Here is a 20097-nt window from a genome sequence, read left to right as displayed (position 1 = left end):
TAAGTGCCTGAGATTAGTTCTGCTCATATCTTTCTGAATGCAAACAATGTGAAGTTCTTTCCTAATATCTCAATTTTTAATATGATTTTGCCATTGATTCTATCTCTTCATTCCACTCTAATTTTTCTCAGAACTCATCATCAAATTCCTGATATGTACCCACAGGGGATGAACAGGATATTTATGATAGCACTACATAAAAAGTTGCATCATTACTAACTTCTGATTGACAATTTTCCTCCAAATTAATCTGTTACCTGTCAAGGCACCAACATTATCTGATTTTATATTTATCTTCAAAAGCATTTTTTACTGCATCAATCCACCTCTAATTTTGGTCTTCCTCTGTGACGTTTTTTTTCCCTGTCAACCTGGAAAAAAACACTTTTTTTGCTGATCTCTCCTTTCCCCATTCTATTTAAGGCACCATAACACCTGAGATTAATTAGCTCTGCTGATACATTCCTGAATGCTAACAATGGCAAGTTCTATTTTAATATTCTCACTTTTAATATGATACTGCCACTGATGCCATCTATTCACTCCCCTAATCTTTCTCAGAACTTTCAGATTTGTTGTCTGTAGTTTTTGATCAAGTGTTTTATCGTATTCGAGTAACAATATTTACTCGAATATAATTCAAACTCATGTATAACTCGCACCCCTGATTTTACTTTATGAAAAAACAAACAAGTTTCTCGTATACCTCACACATGAAAAAAAAAAAAAGTTAAGTTCATGTCGGGGAGATAGTAATTTGAACACCATGATAAACAACACGCCTTCCCTAACAGCCACTATTCTGCAGAAGCAAGAAAACCAAGTAGTATTATTGTATCACTGAATAAGGTACAGAGACATTTGCAATCTCTGTGATATATTTATCAACAAATAGTGCAATTAGAGACAACTGGGATAAAAACGGCACTAACTAATGAATCACATGTCCCCTCCCACAGAAACTATGCTGTATAGACTTAAGAAAAACCGTATGTTGTACTGCCAAATAGTATCTAACTAAAAACTATTGTCCAAATTTTTGATGTCATTAAGACAGATCACAAAGGCTAACTTCAAATAAAATTCTACTGGCTAATTGAAATGAACATGTATAATGTGTGTGTGAGTCTGCCTGCCAAATGGCAGGTATTGATGAAAAAATTCTAGTTTTTCATCAATGTCCTCGTGAATACACAGTTCTACAGACATAAAATATTTACCTCTACTTAGAGGAATGCAGGAACTCTTGATGAAATCAACACTGTGTAACTGCAGTTTAAATTTAGAGCTTAGAGTATGCATGGTTAAATGCTATGTATGGTCTGTACTGCTGTATGGTGCAGAAACTTGGACCTTGAAGATAACATCAATAAAAAGACTTGAAGCCTTTGAGATGTAGTTATACAGACGAATGTTAAAAATCTGATGGACAACAAAAACATCCAATCAGGAAGTACTGGAACAAATGAGGAAATCGCGTGAACTTTTAGATACCATAAAAGGAAGGAAAACTGCATATCTTGGTCACCTACTTCGTAATGAAAAATATAAGATACTTCGATTGATTATAAAGAGAAGATAAATGGAAGAAGAGGACAAGGAAGACGAAGAAACTCTTGGCTGGGAGACATCAGACAGTAGACTAGCATGAACTCTGAGAGACTGCTCAGAGTGGCTGAGAATCACTCAAAATTTGCCAAGGTGGTTGCCTACCTCCAATAGGAGATGGCACTCAAAGAAGAAGAAGAGGAGGAATGGCAAGCCAGCTGCACTAACTTCATGAACTCAATCTGTTTTGGACAGATGAGAAATGGATGGATGGGATTTAAGCATTTCTGGTCATATATCAGAATTGAATATACCTTTTACACATTTCAGGTTTTTGATGGCTTTGTCTACTTCAAGTATGTAATCCTTATTGCATTCCTGTTGAGTGTTTTCTACCAGTGTGCTGACACTGCATGTTTCATTTAGTAATCTTTCCAAGTAATTACTCCAGACATTAGAATATCTTTACCTTCATTTTTCATGTTACCTTTATCGTCTTTGATTCCTTTTACAGTACTATGCTTTCCTCCATTTCCAAGCTTTTTCAATAGCCTCCAGAATATTTTGCCACCTTCCTGATGTTTATTTTCTGTGTTTTTAACAGTCTTCCCATGACTTTTGCTTAGCTAGTTTTACCCAATGCTTCACTTTCTTGGTTCTGGTCAAGAAAAAAAGGCTAATATTTCACTTTTTTCTAAGTAGAATAAACAGAAAAGTAGCAATTAAATCATAGCACACTGGGTGCACCCATGGGGATATGCTCTACTGGGATCGAGCTCCTCCCTTTCTCCGAAGAAATATTCTTGGGTGTGCCAGATCACAGCAGCGTGATGTGATTGCTCTGATCACATCCAGTGAAAAATGAAAAAAAAATAATAATAATTTTTTTTTTTTTTTTTTTTTGAAAAGCATATTATTCTCTAAGAGCACAAGTGGACTTGCTTGCCAGGAACTTTCCGTATGCTTTTTTTTTCTTTTACTTCACTCTCTCTTTAACTTTCTGAGCCCATCATGGAGCTTTGATTTTTTTCTATCCTTGCAGACAACCTCACTGTGTCTCTCTGGTTGAATCAATGTTTTTTTCAGGGTTTTCCATTTAATCTTGGGTTCTTGTTTTCGAACTCTTTAATTTTTTTTTTTTTTATGTGTATTTTTTACCTACAGTTAACCTTTGAAAGCTGCTCAGCTTTGATTCGTTTTAAATCTTTCTTATGTGCGTGCACACACACACACACAGTTCTTTGAACCCAAATTTAATTTTATTCTGATTAAAACTAAAGCATGATCACTTTCCGTTTTATATCCTCTGTATACTCTTGTCCTGAATTAATGGAGAAACATCGCTGTCAACAATAACATAGTCGATGAGACATTTCTTGCATCTTCTCCACATGCGAATTTGTGCACATGTTTATGTTGGAACATGGTGTTAGTAATAATTAGTCCATGTCCTGAACATAAATCCAGCAGGTGCTTACCATTATTATTAGCTTTGCTCTTTTCTCCAAATTTCCTCGAAACAGTTCCACATGTCTGGTAATAATTTCCTACTCTGCTGTTTACAACTCCAAGGACCAACTTTTCCTTTTTTTGTTTTTTCGGTTGCCTTCTCTAATGTCTTGAAAAATCCCCCCACTTCTTCCTTAGTAAAACCTGTAGTACCATAGCACAAATAAGTTCATAATCCAGTTCCCCATTCTGATATTTGCCCACATCACTCTACTTGATATTGCCTACCATTCAAGATTATGCTTATATTTAGTGATTAATACATATTGCTACTCCCTCATTTCCCTGATTGTTATTGCCTGAATATAACATTTTATATTTGTTGCTTAGAATGATCTCACCTACTCTAGTCATGCCTATTATGTCAGCCTGGTGCTTATCTAGTTCTTCTGCTAGTTCCATTTTCCATTGATGTTTCTTATGTTGATAGTACCAATCTTGAACTCTGCTAATGTTGAGCTTTCAGGATTTATTCGAGTAGTTGCCTTTTCGCTATTTGCCCTGGTTCTCTACGAATGCGATGAAGCCTTGTTTAATTGGGCAATGCCCCTACTGGCATGAGATTCTATCATGTTGTACCATCAGTTTGAATTATGGTTTAAGCCAATAAGAATGCAATTTGGTCAGCTAAATCCGAAATTTCAATTCCTTCATCCAGGTAAATATATAATAGGGTGCACCATGAGAACGTGATGATTGGACATTAGGTCAGAAGCCTTGGTCATTTCTCCAATTCCTTCATTAAGCATCCCTTCTCAGAACTCATACCTATTATCTCTAGTTTTTGATCAATCATTTTACTTCTAATCCAGTTCTTGGAACCTTAAGTTAAAATTATGTCTTTTATACTTAAGTCTTTTATACTTCTAGTTTGGAGTTTTTGAATAATTTTTCTTTTATTTCATATAAATGTATTCAGTTGATACCAGTTTTCTTTATTTTGCTACCTGTTTTCATATTTAATTTGTTGTCTTCACTAAAAAATTTACCCGAATAGCTGTTATGTTTTACTTGTTTTATAAGTTCTCCATTCAGAATGTAGTTGAAGTTTTCTATGTTACTTCCTGTTTTCATGGTTTTATCTTTTTATGCTGATTTTCATTCCATATTTATTACAGCAGTTATCCAATTTATTTAAAGAATCCTGAAGATTTGCACTAAGTTTGATATCTTTGATTCTGATATCAGGTTTTAATACCATTTTCTTTCATAATATAATGATGTGTATCCTTAATCTTACACTGGATTTTACATCAAACCATCTTACTGTACTTCCTTCAGTAGTTCTAACTGCTCACAACATAAACATAAATCCAGGCATTCTGAATTATGCAGTGTGGCCACTGCAAAACATTTATACCTTCATGTTTGAGCATTTTTGGTTGAATATAATCTATCTTCAACTACTTTTTCACATTTCAGGCATTTGATATCTTTTTCTATCTCAAGGATTAATTTTTGATATTCAATTTTTCTTGATAAATATTCAAGAAAAATTTCTCTTGAATATTTTTTGCCCCACTTTTTTCATGGCTTGCTTCATTTAACAACCTTTAAAAGTTATTACTCTAGATATCTTTAGCTTCTTTTATGTCACCTTTATCATTTGTGATTTTTTCTGTCATTCATTCTTCCATTTCTAAGCTTTTTAATATATTCCAGAATATCTTGCCACCTTTCTGTTATTTTTCTTTCTCTTAGTGTTGCACGGTGATCAGCATTCATTTTAGAAATTATGGACTTTACAACCGTGTTATAAATAACTATTTTAATTTCCCAACGTTTCGGCCTTCATATCATCTGGAATATATACAAATATACAAGGACAAGCTGAGTTACATTTTACACAATATGCTAAAGAGACAATGATTTGATCAACGGTTATTCTACTGGCATGAAGAATGGAGCAAATCTTCAAAGCCCTGTTTTTTAGAGTATTAATGACACTTAGTTTTTGTGTTGGGTGGTGGTGGTAGGAGTTTATGTGTATAAACTCCTACCACCACCAAGTCAGTATGTGTCGGTTTCCAGTAAACAGTGAAGGAAAGACTGCCAGAAGGAAGACGTGTGACAAGTGTATCTAGAAATGGAAGTGTGTTCTGCTTTTCAATCTCAATTATGAAGTGTATGTGTTTTAAAGGTTTTATTATTATTATGTGACACCTCCAGGGAGTCCAAAGACTCATCAAGGGAGAGTGTGCCAACAGTATTGAACGATTGAACCCCTTCCTCTAGTGAAAAAAAAATTATATGTATATATATATATATGTGGCGATTAGTTTTTACTCGGTTGTTATACATTTCAAAAAATAGATTTAATGACTCCAAGACCGAGATAACATATAAAGATTTTAATGATAAATACTACTAGTTTCGGCATATAGCAGCCTTCTTCAGGTATTTATAAAGGAAAGGAATACTAATAAACATTGAATTATTTAAATAAACAAACTGGAAATTACAGGTACAAATTGCCTCACATAATCGATACATAAAAACGTTGTATTTTTCAAGTTGTTCCAACTGGCGTGCCATTGTTTGTTGCAATTGTGCGTGCAAGTTCACGTGAACGCCAATATTGAATAACTGCAGCATGGCTATCTGGGATGTTATAACTTAAATTATTATTTAAGTGGACCGGGTTCAGTAGGATTTCCCGTGATTCTACGATTTTTCTTTCAAACTCATCTTCACAGCGAAAAATATTTTCTGATCTATTCCAGCATACAGAGTGGCTTTGTTGGTCATCATTAGGATTATTTGAAAAAAGAACATGACTGGATAAAGCAGTTGCATGAGATCTTTTGTATGAGATGTCTCTCTTATGCTCTTCTATGCGTTGTTCAATAGATTTGTTAGTTTGACCAAAGTATGGGATATTGCAATCACACCATAATTTATATACTCCAGGGTACTTAAGGTTGTGATGAGTAGGTTTTGGATGGCTGATTAGAGAGCGGATTTTTGGAAGTGTGGTGAAGAAGGTCCTGATATTATATTTTTTAAGGACTTTAGCTATTTTCTTAGAGACTGTGCTAATGTATGGAATAGAGATGCTACCTTTAAAATTAATAGTCTCTGTTGTGCACTGCTTAGGAGGGTTCAGAAGAAGTTTCTTAATTGTTTTTTCAGAGTATCCATTTTGTTTAAAAATAAGAGTGAGGTGATTCATTTCTTTTTGTAGTTCATCTTGTTCATTTAAGAGAGAACGTGCTCTGTGTCCTAAGGTAGATATAATTCCAAGTTTTTTGTGGTGGAAAATGATGAGAAAGATTATGCAGATATCTATTGAAAAGATATGTTGATGATATATTCATTATTTGGAATCACGGGCACACAGCTCTCACAGATTTTCTTCGTCATCTAAACATCCAACATCCTAATATAAAATTTACTGCTGATATAGAAAAATAATAACTCTTTACCTTTTTTGGATGTTATGCTTACACGATACTCTGAAAGATTAAAAATCTCTATGTACAGAAAACCTACGCATACCAATAGATATCTGCATAATCTTTCTCATCATTTTCCACCACAAAAACTTGGAATTATATCTACCTTAGGACACAGAGCACGTTCTCTCTTAAATGAACAAGATGAACTACAAAAAGAAATGAATCACCTCACTCTTATTTTTAAACAAAATGGATACTCTGAAAAAACAATTAAGAAACTTCTTCTGAACCCTCCTAAGCAGTGCACAACAGAGACTATTAATTTTAAAGGTAGCATCTCTATTCCATACATTAGCACAGTCTCTAAGAAAATAGCTAAAGTCCTTAAAAAATATAATATCAGGACCTTCTTCACCACACTTCCAAAAATCCGCTCTCTAATCAGCCATCCAAAACCTACTCATCACAACCTTAAGTACCCTGGAGTATATAAATTGTGGTGTGATTGCAATATCCCATACTTTGGTCAAACTAACAAATCTATTGAACAACGCATAGAAGAGCATAAGAGAGACATCTCATACAAAAGATCTCATGCAACTGCTTTATCCAGTCATGTTCTTTTTTTCAAATAATCCTAATGATGACCAACAAAGCCACTCTGTATGCTGGAATAGATCAGAAAATATTTTTCGCTGTGAAGATGAGTTTGAAAGAAAAATCGTAGAATCACGGGGAAATCCTACTGAACCCGGTCCACTTAAATAATAATTTAAGTTATAACATCCCAGATAGCCATGCTGCAGTTATTCAATATTGGCGTTCACAGTGAACTTGCACGCACAATTGCAACAAACAATGGCACGCCAGTTGGAACAACTTGAAAAATACAACGTTTTTATGTATCGATTATGTGAGGCAATTTGTACCTGTAATTTCCAGTTTGTTTATTTAAATAATTCAATGTTTATTAGTATTCCTTTCCTTTATAAATACCTGAAGAAGGCTGCTATATGCCGAAACTAGTAGTATTTATCATTAAAATCTTTATATGTTATCTCGGTCTTGGAGTCATTAAATCTATTTTTTTGAAATATATATATATATATATATATATAAAGAGAAAAAAAAGAAACAGATAAAATTAATTACGTCTTTAGAAACTACATCAAAGCTAAATTCTATTTAAGATAACAAAAGAGAAACATTCTTTCATATAAATAGTTTTCTTACAGTAACAATGATGTCCTAATTTAACATGACAATTGTTATATTAGATATAAGATTCTGGATTATCTACAGTCCTGTTTATAGTTAACTCTTAGGAAGAAAGGTTCTGTGGGTAGAATATGTGCCTTCCAAATGCTTGGTGATTTTTAGACTATCATTATTGTTTGGATTAGATTAGATTAGATGTTCAATTTGCATTCATACCATGTCTTGATGTGATCTAAACAACTAGTTCTTTTCCAGTCAATTCTATATAAAGTATTCAGGGCATGATCAGAAAGACTGCTTGACCATAGTTATTATATTTAATGTGTTGTTTGTGTTCCTTTTTGTCTGATAGGAATTGTGCATCCTGTTTCCCCTATATATGGTAGATTACAGGTGCAATAAATACGATATACTCCAGGGTGGGCCAGCAGAGGAAGTGGGGTCTTTGGATGAGTTTAGTAAGCTTTTTAATTTTGCAGAAGGTTTAAAGGTGACTTTGAGGTTGTATTTCTGTAGTATTCTGTTTATTTTATCTGATGTCCCTTTAATGTAAGGAATGGTTATAGTTTTATTGTAGTCTGGTTTATCTTTGTTTTTTATTGAGGTCTTGTAGAGAATTTTGTTAATAGTGTTTTGGCTGTAACTATTTTTTATGAAAATATTGCTGATAACTTTAAATTTGTCTTTAAATGCTTGTTCATTGGAGCAAATCTTCAAAGCCCTGTTTTTTAGAGTATTAATGACACCTAGTTTTTGTGTTGGGTGGTGGTGGTAGGAGTTTATGTGTATAAACTCCTACCACCACCAAGTCAGTATGTGTCGGTTTCCAGTAAACAGTGAAGGAAAGACTGCCAGAAGGAAGACGTGTGACAAGTGTATCTAGAAATGGAAGTGTGTTCTGCTTTTCAATCTCAATTATGAAGTGTATGTGTTTTAAAGGTTTTATTATTATTATGTGACACCTCCAGGGAGTCCAAAGACTCATCAAGGGAGAGTGTGCCAACAGTATTGAACGATTGAGCCCCTTCCAACTACTAACTGCACTCAAACTTGCTTAACTTTTTGCTTGAGCCATTAGTAGTAGAGGCTCCACCAATCGACCCATCTTATTCTAATAACGTGTATTCCATAGACCTGCCTCTAGATCTTCGCCTCATCATCAAGAAACTCAGGTGATCAGATTTATGTACAGTACCAAATGGGGCTTACTGAAGCCATATAAAGCAGAACACACTTCCGTTTCTAGATACACTTGTCACACGTCTCCCTTCTGGCAGTCTTTCCTTCACTGTTTACCAGAAACTGACACATACTGGCCAATATATATATATATATATATATATATACACACACACATAAACTCCTACCAACACAAAAACAGGGCTTTGAAGATTTGCTCCAATGAACAAGCGCTTAAAGACGAATTTAAAGTTATCAGCAATATTTTTATAAAAAATGGTTACAGCCAAAACACTATTAACAAAATTCTCTACAAAGACCCCAATAAAAACCAAAGGTTATAATAAATGGTTATAATAAAACTATAACCATTCCTTACATTAAAGGGACATCAGATAAAATAAACAGAATACTACAGAAATACAACCTCAAAGTCACCTTTAAACCTTCTGTAAAATTAAAAAGCTTACTAAACTCATCCAAAGACCCCACTTCCTCTGCTGGCCCACCCTGGAGTATATCGTATTTATTGCACCTGTAATCTACCATATAGAGGGGAAACAGGATGCACAATTCCTATCAGACAAAAAGGAACATAAACAACACATTAAATATAATAATTATGGTCAAGCAGTCTTTCTGATCATGCCCTGAACACTTTACATAGAATTGACTGGAAAAGAACCAGTTGTTTACATCACACCAAGACATGGTATGAATGCAAATTTAAGGAAGCCTGTGAGATTCTTATCAACCACCCTAATCTGAACAATAATGATGGTCTAAAAATCCCAAGCATGTGGAAGGAACATATTCTACCCACGGAACCTTTCTTCCTAAGAGTTAACTATAAACAGGACTGTAGATAATCCAGAATCTTAAATCTAATATAACAATTGTCATGTTAAATTAGGACATCATTGTTACTGTAAGAAAACTATCTATATGAAAGAATGTTTCTCTTATGTTATCTTAAATAGAATTTAGCTTTGATGTAGTTTCTAAATAAGTAATTAATTTTTATCTGTTTCTTTTCTTTTTTCCCCCCCTTTTTTTCCTCTTTATATTATATATATATATATATATATATATATATATATACATACACACGCACATATAATTTTTTTTCACTAGAGGTCATGCCAGTAGAATAACCGTTGATCAAATCATTGTCTCTTTAGCATACTGTGTGAAATGTATAACTCAGCTTGTCCTTGTATATTTGTATATACTCCAGATGATGACCTTAATATGAAGATCGAAATGTCAAGAAATTAAAATAGTTATTTATAACACGGTTATAAATATGTGAAGTCCATAATTTCTAAAATGAATTCTGTTATTTTCCTTTTCTATATTTATTCTGGTCTTTCAATGTCTTTTGTTTAAATAGTTATACATGTCTGTTATCTTTTTTTTTTATCTCTCTCTCTCTCTCTCTGAGCCTTTGCCATCTTACTCTAGGAACTTTTTTATATACTTTCTTTTTTTTTTTTTCTGTCTCTTTTGGAGACAGAAAGTTACTTAGTAGCCATCCAAAAATATTCCAGAAATCAACATTTCATATAGTTTTAAATTGTGTACCGTTCTGAGTAGTTCTTGGTTATCAGATCGACTATTGCAGTGCTTGTGTTCAAGTAACCCTTATTTTACTTAATAATGCCTCAAAGTGATGCTGACAAGCCGTAAAGTGCTTAAGTGAAAAGATGAAAATTCTCAACTTCATAAAATAATAAATAAATAAATAATAAAAAAAGTATGCTGAGGTTGCTAAGATTCCATTCACATTCATATAACTTTTATTGCAGTGTATTGTTATAATTGTTCTATTTTATTATTGTAGTTAATTGTTAATCTCTTACTGTGTGCCTAATTTATAAATTAAACTTTATCATAGGTATGTATGATAAAAATGTTAGTGATGACTAGTGTGCATGTGTCCTGAATTTAGCAGGCACTTAACCACTATTCTTATCTTTTCCCTTTTCTCTAAATTTTCTCAAAACATTTCTGTATGCATAAGATTGATTTCCTATCATGCCATTTACACCTTAACAGGGATGAGCTTTTCTCTTTCAGCTATTCTAATGACTCGAAAAATTTTCCTGTTGAACCATAGGCACAAAGAAGTTTCATTGTCTAGTTTCCCATTTTGAAATTTGCCTACATAACTCTACTTGAAATTGCCTTTCAATCAAGAAACATGTCCATGTGGTACTTCTCTAGTTCTTCTGCCAGCTCAACCTCTTTTCTGTTGATACTTCTCATAATGGCCTATCTTCATTTCTTCTGGCATTATGTTCATTCCAGTAACTGAAATTTCATCATGTTGTACTGTTTGTTTCTGATTTAAGCCAATTAGATAATTTGGTTAAATTCCAAATTGCCAGCCCATCCCCATATTCCTATATAATGAGATTTTATTTATTTGTTATACTCATCTTGGGACATAAATTTGCAGGTTGTTACAAATATCAACATAATCAAGGCTATGAGTATCTGTTTAATTACTATATTTCATATTTTGATGGATCAATCAAACAATAAGTTTTGCAGCTCAAGTGTGAAAGACTAATGCCTTTGACAGCAACATTGAATACCTTCGTTTTGGCTTATTTTTGCATGAGTTATATGCCCAATTCTAAATCTGATTTACAATACAGTCTTGTGTATGTGCTTTGTTTTAATCTTAGAGATTTTTTTTGTACTCTACCTTTTCATGTTACTTAGGATTGTGATGTTTATTTTATTTTTGGTATTAATTCCTAAATGATGAAACTTTATTTTATTTGTAGTGTATACCCATCTTGGGACGTGGATTTGATTCAGGTGGTTACAAATGCCAGTGTAATCAAGGCTATGAGTATCCCTTTAATGATTATATTACATACTTTGATGGACAGATTTTGGAAGCGGAATTTGAAAAATTAGTAAAGTCAAGTCCAAGCCGTTTTGACACACTGAAATGTCGAATTGCAGGTGGTGAAACTCTATGCACCAATGTAGGCTTAATTTTTGCAGTAATTTTAATTCGTTGGTTACAAGGCTAAGTATTATAACAATATGAGATAATGTGTTAAGACTGCTGACAAACTATAGATGAAAACAGCATATAGGAATGCATATAGTCAAATATATTGTCACTTACTACTAAGTGATGAGAATGTTAGATATATGAATATTTCTGTCCCACAGCTGACCATGCCAAGGAGATGCATAAGCATTTTTTGGAATTTTTATTGAAAGTAATTTTTTATATTTTTATGAACAGAATAATGCTGATAAAATATGTTTTCATTAATGCCTTGGCTGCAATAGCCTGTGTGTGTGAATATCTGTATAGTAATTTTTTTTTTTTTTTTTGAAAATAATTGGACATTTAAGACAGTCTTATGTGAGTAATATATATTGTTGAATTTAAATGTAAATATTTTACTAATGCATCCAAACTATAAATTTGTCATTTCAGTATTTTTATAACTGATTTTGATCCATGCTAAAATAGTGGTAAAAGCCACATATTCATCATAATTTTTAGATTTTTACTTCCTCATTTATATAAAATTTAAAAAAAATTTATGCTCTTTCTAATATTAATTTTTATATAACTTATATTAATTCTGAATATGCTGTATAAATCATATACATATTCATTTTTTCATGTATTTACTATAATGTAAATCCACAAAAAAACGTGTAGGCATTTATTTATTTCTTTATAATGAATAGCATTTCTCTGTATATTGCTTTATTTATTGTGATTATTACTTTCAGAGAGGAAAAATAATTATCTAAAAATGATGAACACTTTTCAATTTCATTTCTTAGTGAGCTGAGAATGATTTACTTATTTTTGTAATTTTCATCTTATTTTCTGAATTATGAAATGAATATTTTTGTATTTCTGTTTTCTAATATAAGCTGAAAAGCAAATGCCAAACTGTGATAAAATCTTCTCCAAAGCATTCCATAGGTAGAAGATGCAGTTTTATCCTGAATGTTGATAATCTCTATTTATTCATTTAAGTACTGACGTTTCTGGAGCTTTGCGTATTATTTACACAGGTTCAAGATTTGAGAAGGATTGACAAGTAGTTTGAGAAGTTTAAAAAGTAGGTAATACCCATGTAATAATTGTATAATTTTTTTTAGCATTCCGTTATCTTTTAATGTAAGGTAAGTTGCATTGCAAGATGAACTTGCAGTGCTATGAATCTGAATATTAGTAACATAAATCATTTTCACAAAGACTGAAAAGCACTACTCTTCTAATCACATCATGTAAAGAATTCATATCAAATTCCATCCCTCTTTGAAATTTTCTTATCCTCAAATTGCTGACATTAGTCCATCCATTCTTAATTTTTGGTTTCCTTTTATGTCTGTTTCTTAACTCTGAATTGTTTTACTTTAATTTTTAAACACATGCAAACATGTATAATTGATCTTTCTATACTCTTAAGATCATCTTAAGAGTGTTTTCATATATTTACGAATTTGTGAGTACTATCAGAATTTATTATTATTATTATTGCAGTGATCTGGAAGTGAGGGGAATCCCCTTATTACTTCATTTACCAGACTCTACTAATATATGTAACAGGTTTCAGATCATTAAAAATATTTAAACTATGCAACAACATAAGCCAAGCCTTCCTCTGGATATGACTCATGTATAGATGATGAAATAAATGACAAGTCATTTACTTCTGCATAACTTCAACCCTAGTATCACCTCTGGGTCTGGCTCCCACTGGTGAGACCACAATAAAGGTCGAAACTGGTCTGGGTAGTGACCCTTCCAATAATGCATAGCATTATTCATGTCCACAAGGAGATGTGCTTTGCATTATGGGATACTAAGGCAAGTGATGTGAAGTCATTAGCTTCTTTATGCGAGTTGCCCCAGTCCTGAAAATAGTTCAGGCTCAAACTTGTTTGCTTACACTTGGATAAAGGATTAAACCAAGCATATAATTTCTTGGTATCTTTAATTTATAGTATAACCAAGTGGAAAAACTTCCAACAGTTGGAATTAATGTTTACTGACTGAAGACATTTTTGTATACAGAGAGAAAGAGATTTGTGTGTGTCATATATTGTTCACCTCATTCTCTTGTAATAAGATTGTGGTAGTACACATGTTGTATTTTCTTGACTGTTTCATTTTTTGCCTTTTGAAAATCAGCCACATCCAAAATTTTAAATTCATAATTCTTAAGTTTTTATATTTCATGTATATGTTTTCTAAATTATTGTAATAATTAGCATATGATTTTTATATGCAGCATTGATATGGCTTTTGTATAGAGAGCTGGAGATAATATATTGAACAGTGCATCCACTACAAGGATGGATGCTGGATGTTTGGGAATGTCATTAAGTGGGAGATGAATTTCTTCACCCAGTATGAAAAATTGGAAACATCACTGAAGTGGCTTGAAAAAGTACCATATTTGATCTCTAAATGAAGGTTTCCAGAACTTGAAATTTTCTTTCCTATACAATTTTTTTGACTAGCCTGAATTTCTGCTAATAATAAAAACAAATTATTAGTCGTAGTTTGTACATAATAATGAGAAAAGTAATAAAATTCTATTATTATTATTATTATTATTAAGAGAAATCTCCAAGGAGTTAGGAACTCATTGAGGGAGGCCATACTATTTATACCTGTTCTTGAATGCATTCATGTTACTTGCACACACAACAGCCAACAGCAGTCCATTCCAGTCATGCACCACTCTGAGAGAAAAATCTTGCCATTATCCCCTTCTTAACAGCATTTATTCCCAACTTCTAAGGATGCCCTCATTTCCTTTCACCACCTTCCATAAAATGACAAATTCTATCTACTGAAATTCTGTATAGCCCTTTCAGAAGTTTATAACTCTCAATCATATCACCCCTTTTCTCCTGTTTGCTAGTGTCTGCAGCCTACAAATTATCAGTCTGTCTTCATAATTGGTATTCCACAATCCTGATATCATTTTTGACACCATCCTTTGCACTCTCACCACTGTATCAGAATCACCACAGAAAACAGGAGACCAGCCCTGTATGCAATAGTCCAAGCATCCAAGTCAAGGCCAAGGTTCATTTCAGCATTGTAATTATTCTCTAAGTTGTATTTACAATTTTTGCTATATGACCATTGAACTTCAACTTCCTGTCTATTGAAACTACAAGATCCCTAGCCTGATCAGTTTCTTCAAGCGTAATCCCACCAATATAATATAACATTGGATATCTAATAACACCAAAGTACATGATCTTATATTTATTAATATTGAATTCTCGTAGAAAGGCTTAGACGTTGGTTAAACATGCTTATTAAATAATTTAAGGAATTTACAATGTACACAGGATATAAATTAAATTAAACTTTAATCTATATTTCCAATATTTCGGCAACATCACGTTGCCATCTTCACAGGAACTTAAAATAAGGAGTAGTGCATGCAGGCACTACACACAGTAAATGAGGATGAAGCAGGAAACTATTATTTCTCCTAAAAGTCCTGATAGTGCCATCTAGTGAGCTATGTAGGTATTCCTGGCCGTTGGGCTGAAGGTCTTCTGATGTAAGTCTCCCAAATTTGGGGCAGTCTCATGCAACCAAATTTGTTGAGGTTTGGACTGTTTTTTAGGGCTGAGGCTGATTCCATGAATAGCCTTTTAAATTTGAATTTACTACGGTGTATTACCATGGCTTTCTTCCACCATATTCTGTGGTATGTATTCAGAGCATGGTCTGCAAGACCAGAGTGGCTGTACTAGTGAAACCGGATGTAGTCCTTGTGTTCTGAAATTCTGATATTCGCTGTCCTGCCTGTTTGGCCAAAGTAGGACAGCTTACGGCTGCAAGGGACTTCGTAAACACCAGGAAGGTCTAGGGGAGGTGGTTGGTCTTTAGTGGAGCAGATAAGGGACGCCAATTTTCTATATGGTCTGTAATACAAGGTCAAGTCGTTTTTTTAGGATTTTGGTAATTTTTTCCGAGGTGACTCGGATGTAGGGAATGGTAATGGATTTAGAGTAATCCTTGTTGTGAAGTGGGGGAGGGGGGGGGTTGTGGTTTACTGGTTTCAATATTTTTTGGATTTTTTTGGGGTGATAGCCATTGGCTGAAAAAGTGTTGAGGATATGGTTTAGTTCTGTGGTTAGGGCATTGTCATTTGAACAGATAAGTTTAGCCCTGTTGTGTAGTGTCTTAATAACTCCATATTGTTGTGAGGGGGGGGGATTGTTGGTGAATGGTATCTGCCTGTATGGGTGGGTTTTCTATAAACTAAGAAAACCAAGGTTTCATCAGGCTGGCAGGTGACTAGTGTGTCTAAGAAAGGGAGACTGTTGTTTTTCTCTTTTGACAGGGTGGACTTGATTCTGAGGTGTTGGTTGTTTAAGTGTGTTAGGAAGGAGTGTATCAGAGCCATGTGTACAAATAGCAAACACATCATCAACATAGCAAAGCCATGTGGTTGGTTTTTGTGGGGCAGAGTTTAAGGCTTTCTCTTCAAAAGTCTCCATAAAAAAGTTGGCCAAGGGTGGGGAGAGTGGTGAACCCATGGCTGTCCCCTCTATTTGTTTGTAGAATTTTCCTTGTCAAACAAAATAACCTGAGTTCATTGTGAACTGAAATAAGGCTGAGATATCAGGAGGAAATTTAGCTTGGATTAGCTCTAATGTTTCTTTGAGTGGGACATTTGTGAATAAGGAGGAGACGTCAAAACTGAACATTATGTCAGTATGTTGGAGTGTAAAGTTTTCTATGCTGGCTTTGAAGTGGGCTGAGTTTTTTATGTATGAAGGTGTGTTGTCAGTATAGTGTGTGTGAGCACACTTTGGCCAAATGCTTAGCTAATTTGTATGTGGGGGAATCAATGTCATTCACTATGGGACATAATGGCACATTTTCTTTATGTATTTTTGGGAGTCCATATATATGGGGGGGATATGGAATTAAACGGTTTTAATTTATTAAATATAAAGAGCCAAATTTGTTAGTTACACTATATCTCAGCCCTATTTCAGTTCACAATGAACTCAGGTTATTTTGTTTTGCAAGGAAAATTCTACAAACAATTAGAGGGGACAGCCAGGGGTTCACCTTTTATGGAGACTTTTGAAGAGAAAGCCTCAAACTCTGCCCCACAGAAAACCAACCACATGGCTTTGCTACGTTGATGATGTGTTCACTATTTGGCCACATGGTTCTGATACACTCCTCTCCTTCCTAACACACTTCCCAACACCCCAGAATCAAGTTCACCCTGGAAAAAGAGAAAAACAACAGCCTCCCTCTCTTAGACACACTAGTCACCCGCCATCTTGATGGAACCTTGGTTTTCTCAGTTTATAGAAAACCCACCCATACAAGCAGATACATTCACCAACAATTTCCCCCCCAAAAAAAAAACAATATGGAGTTATTAAGACACTACACAACAGGGCTAAACTTATCTGTTCAAATGACAATGCCTAACCACAGAACTAAACCACATCCTCAACACTTTCTCAGCCAATGGCTATCCCTCCAAAAAAATATTGAAACTAGTAAACCCCCCCCCTTCCCAACAAGGATTACTCTAAATCCATTACCATTCCCTACATCCGAGGCAAACCTCAGAAAAAATTACCAAAATCCTATAAAAACGACTTCACTTCGTGTTACAGACCATATAGAAAATTGGCATCCCTTACCTGCTCCACTAAAGACCAACGACTTCCCCTAGACCTACTTGGTGTTTACCCTTGCAGCTGTAAGCTGTCCTACTTTGACCAAATGGGCAGGACAGTGAATATCAGAATTTCAGAACACAAGGCCTACATCAGGTTTCACCAGTACAGCCACTCTGGTCTTGCAGACTATGCTCTGGATACATGCCACAGAATATGGTGGAAGAAAGCCACAGTAATACACCATAGTAAATTCAAATTTGAAAGGCTATTTATGGAATTAGCCTCAGCCCTAAGAAACACTCCAAACCTCAGCAAATTTGGTTGCATGAGGCTCCAAATTTGGGAACTTACATCAGAAGACCTTCAGCCCAACAGCCAAGAATACCTACATAGCTCGCTAGATGGCACAATCAGGACTTTTAGGAGAAACAATAGCTTCCTGCTTTGTCCTCATTTACTGTGTGTAGTGCTTGTGTGCATGTTGTCTTTATTTTAAGTTCCTGCGAAGATGGCAACGTGACGTTGTCGAAATATTGGAAATATAGGTTAAAGTTTAATTTAATTTATATCCTGTGTACGTTTTAAATTCCTTAAATTATTTATTAACATTGAAGTGAGTCATTTCATATGTCCACAATTCCAGCCTATTCAAATCATTCTGCAAGTACTGTATATCATCAGCACTCCTGAACACCCTATCTATGTTTTCATCAGCAGCAAATAGCTGTATGTTGCATATACAAATCCTTCCCAGTGTCATTAATGTACATTTTGAATAACATTGGACCATGAATGGATCCTTGAGGCACACCACTGATTACCTTGAATCTTGCATATTCACCCCCCCCCCCCATATATAACTTTTTGATATCTGGCAGTCAGCCATCCTCTTATCCATTTCAATAGTTTATAATCCATATTCTCCAATTAATGCAACAGTATTCCATGCTGGTTTTTGTCAAAAGCCTTAAGAAAATCCAAAAGCCTCATAGTGTATCCATTCCCCTTGTCTAACTTAGTGCTTAGTGGTAATCACATTTTGTTAAATGTGATGACCTTCCTTTAGTAAACCCATGCTGTTCGTTGCAAATTAGAGATTCTCTGTCAACCCATTTCTGATTGTTCGCCCTAACCAACTTTTCCAGAAATCTTCACCACCACTCTTGAGATATTGATTGGTCAATAGCTGCATATGTCAGTCTTTGCACCACCCTTGTGTAATGGGATTACCATACATTCCTTCCACTCTTGTGGAATCTTACCTGTTCTGAGACTCAAATTATATAGCCTGGTGAAAGGAATAGCCAGTTCATCTGAACACTCTTTTAGTATTTGTGTTCATATTCCTTTAGTCCCTGTTGTTGAATTCTTATTCAGTTTGTGCAATAGCTCTAATACCTCCTCATCATACACCTCATTTTCTTCATTCAGTAAAGAAGTAGTAGTAAGTGCAATGTTGCATACACTAGGTATAGCTTTTATAGCAAAAGGGGTAGTCATTTGTTGAATAATCTTCTGCACCATCTGCATTCAGTAGAATTATTCTTTCAAATTCATTCTATCTTTTACTTGCAACATAATGATAGAATTCTTATAATTATTATAATGTATTTTACCTTCATGGTAAAATAGAAAAGCATAATGGTTTGGTATTTTTTTTTTTAACTTAAAAACAAAAACTTACATTAGGTCTTTTTATTTATCATCATCAATATTTATGATATATATACCCTCAAGGAGTGGTACTATGATAGCACTACATGATTTAGTTTATTATTATTAATCTCCTGTCAATAATTTTCCTCCAGATTAGTCTCTTACTTGTCAGCACTCCAATATTGTCATATCTAATATCTATATCTTCTAAGACACTTCTGACTGAATCAATTCACCTAGACCTTAGTCTTCCTCTGGGTCTCTTTCCTGCCATTTTAGCATCAAACACTTGTTTTGCTAACCTTTCGTCACCCATTCTATTTAAGTGGCCATACCACTGTAGATTAGCTTTGCTTACACATTCTTGAATGCTAACAATATCAAGTTCCTTACTGATATCTTCATTTTTAATGTGCTGCCATTGGTTCACTCCTCTAATTTTTCTTAGAACCCTCATATCTGTGATCTCTAGTCTTTGATCAAGTGCTTTATTGCTAACCCAACTCTGAGATCCATAACTTAAAACTGGTTCATACACCATCTTATATACTGCTGGTTTTGTGTTTTGGCTAATTTCTCTCTTATTCCATATAAATTTATTCAGCTGGCTACCAACCATACCAGCTCTGCTTTTTCTGTTGTCTGATGATGCAAAGATGACAAGTTAAATCTGTTTCCAGATTTAACTTGTCATCTTCACTGAAAACTTAGCTGAAATATTTTACTAGTTCCATAGGATCTCTGTACAGAATGTAGCTGAAGTTTTCTCTGTTCCTGTCTATTTTCATAGTTTTGGTCTTTTTATTGCTGATTTTCATGCCAAATTTGTTATAACCGATTTAATTAGAGAATCCTAGAGATATACAATTGATGAATTTAGGAGTTCAACATCATCTGCATATCAGGC

General features: G+C 34.1%; 1 protein-coding gene across 1 annotated transcript in view; it reads left to right on the top strand.

Moving 5' to 3' along the window:
• LOC150096061 (uncharacterized) overlaps positions 1–12051 on the top strand; it is a 101199-nt gene extending 89148 nt beyond the window's left edge. Inside the window, exon 10 of the mRNA XM_090409604.1 lies at positions 11648–12051. Coding sequence (XP_090265730.1) covers positions 11648–11902 — 255 coding nt within the window. The 3' untranslated portion in view covers positions 11903–12051. The remainder of the gene's footprint in view (positions 1–11647) is intronic.
• Positions 12052–20097: the final 8046 nt, after the last annotated feature.

This window comes from Typopeltis vanoorti, chromosome 19, assembly GCF_054136105.1.
Source record: "Typopeltis vanoorti isolate ZY-2024b chromosome 19, IOZ_Tvanoo_1.0, whole genome shotgun sequence".
Taxonomy (NCBI): domain Eukaryota; kingdom Metazoa; phylum Arthropoda; class Arachnida; order Uropygi; family Thelyphonidae; genus Typopeltis; species Typopeltis vanoorti.
This window is presented reverse-complemented; position numbering and strand designations above follow the sequence as displayed.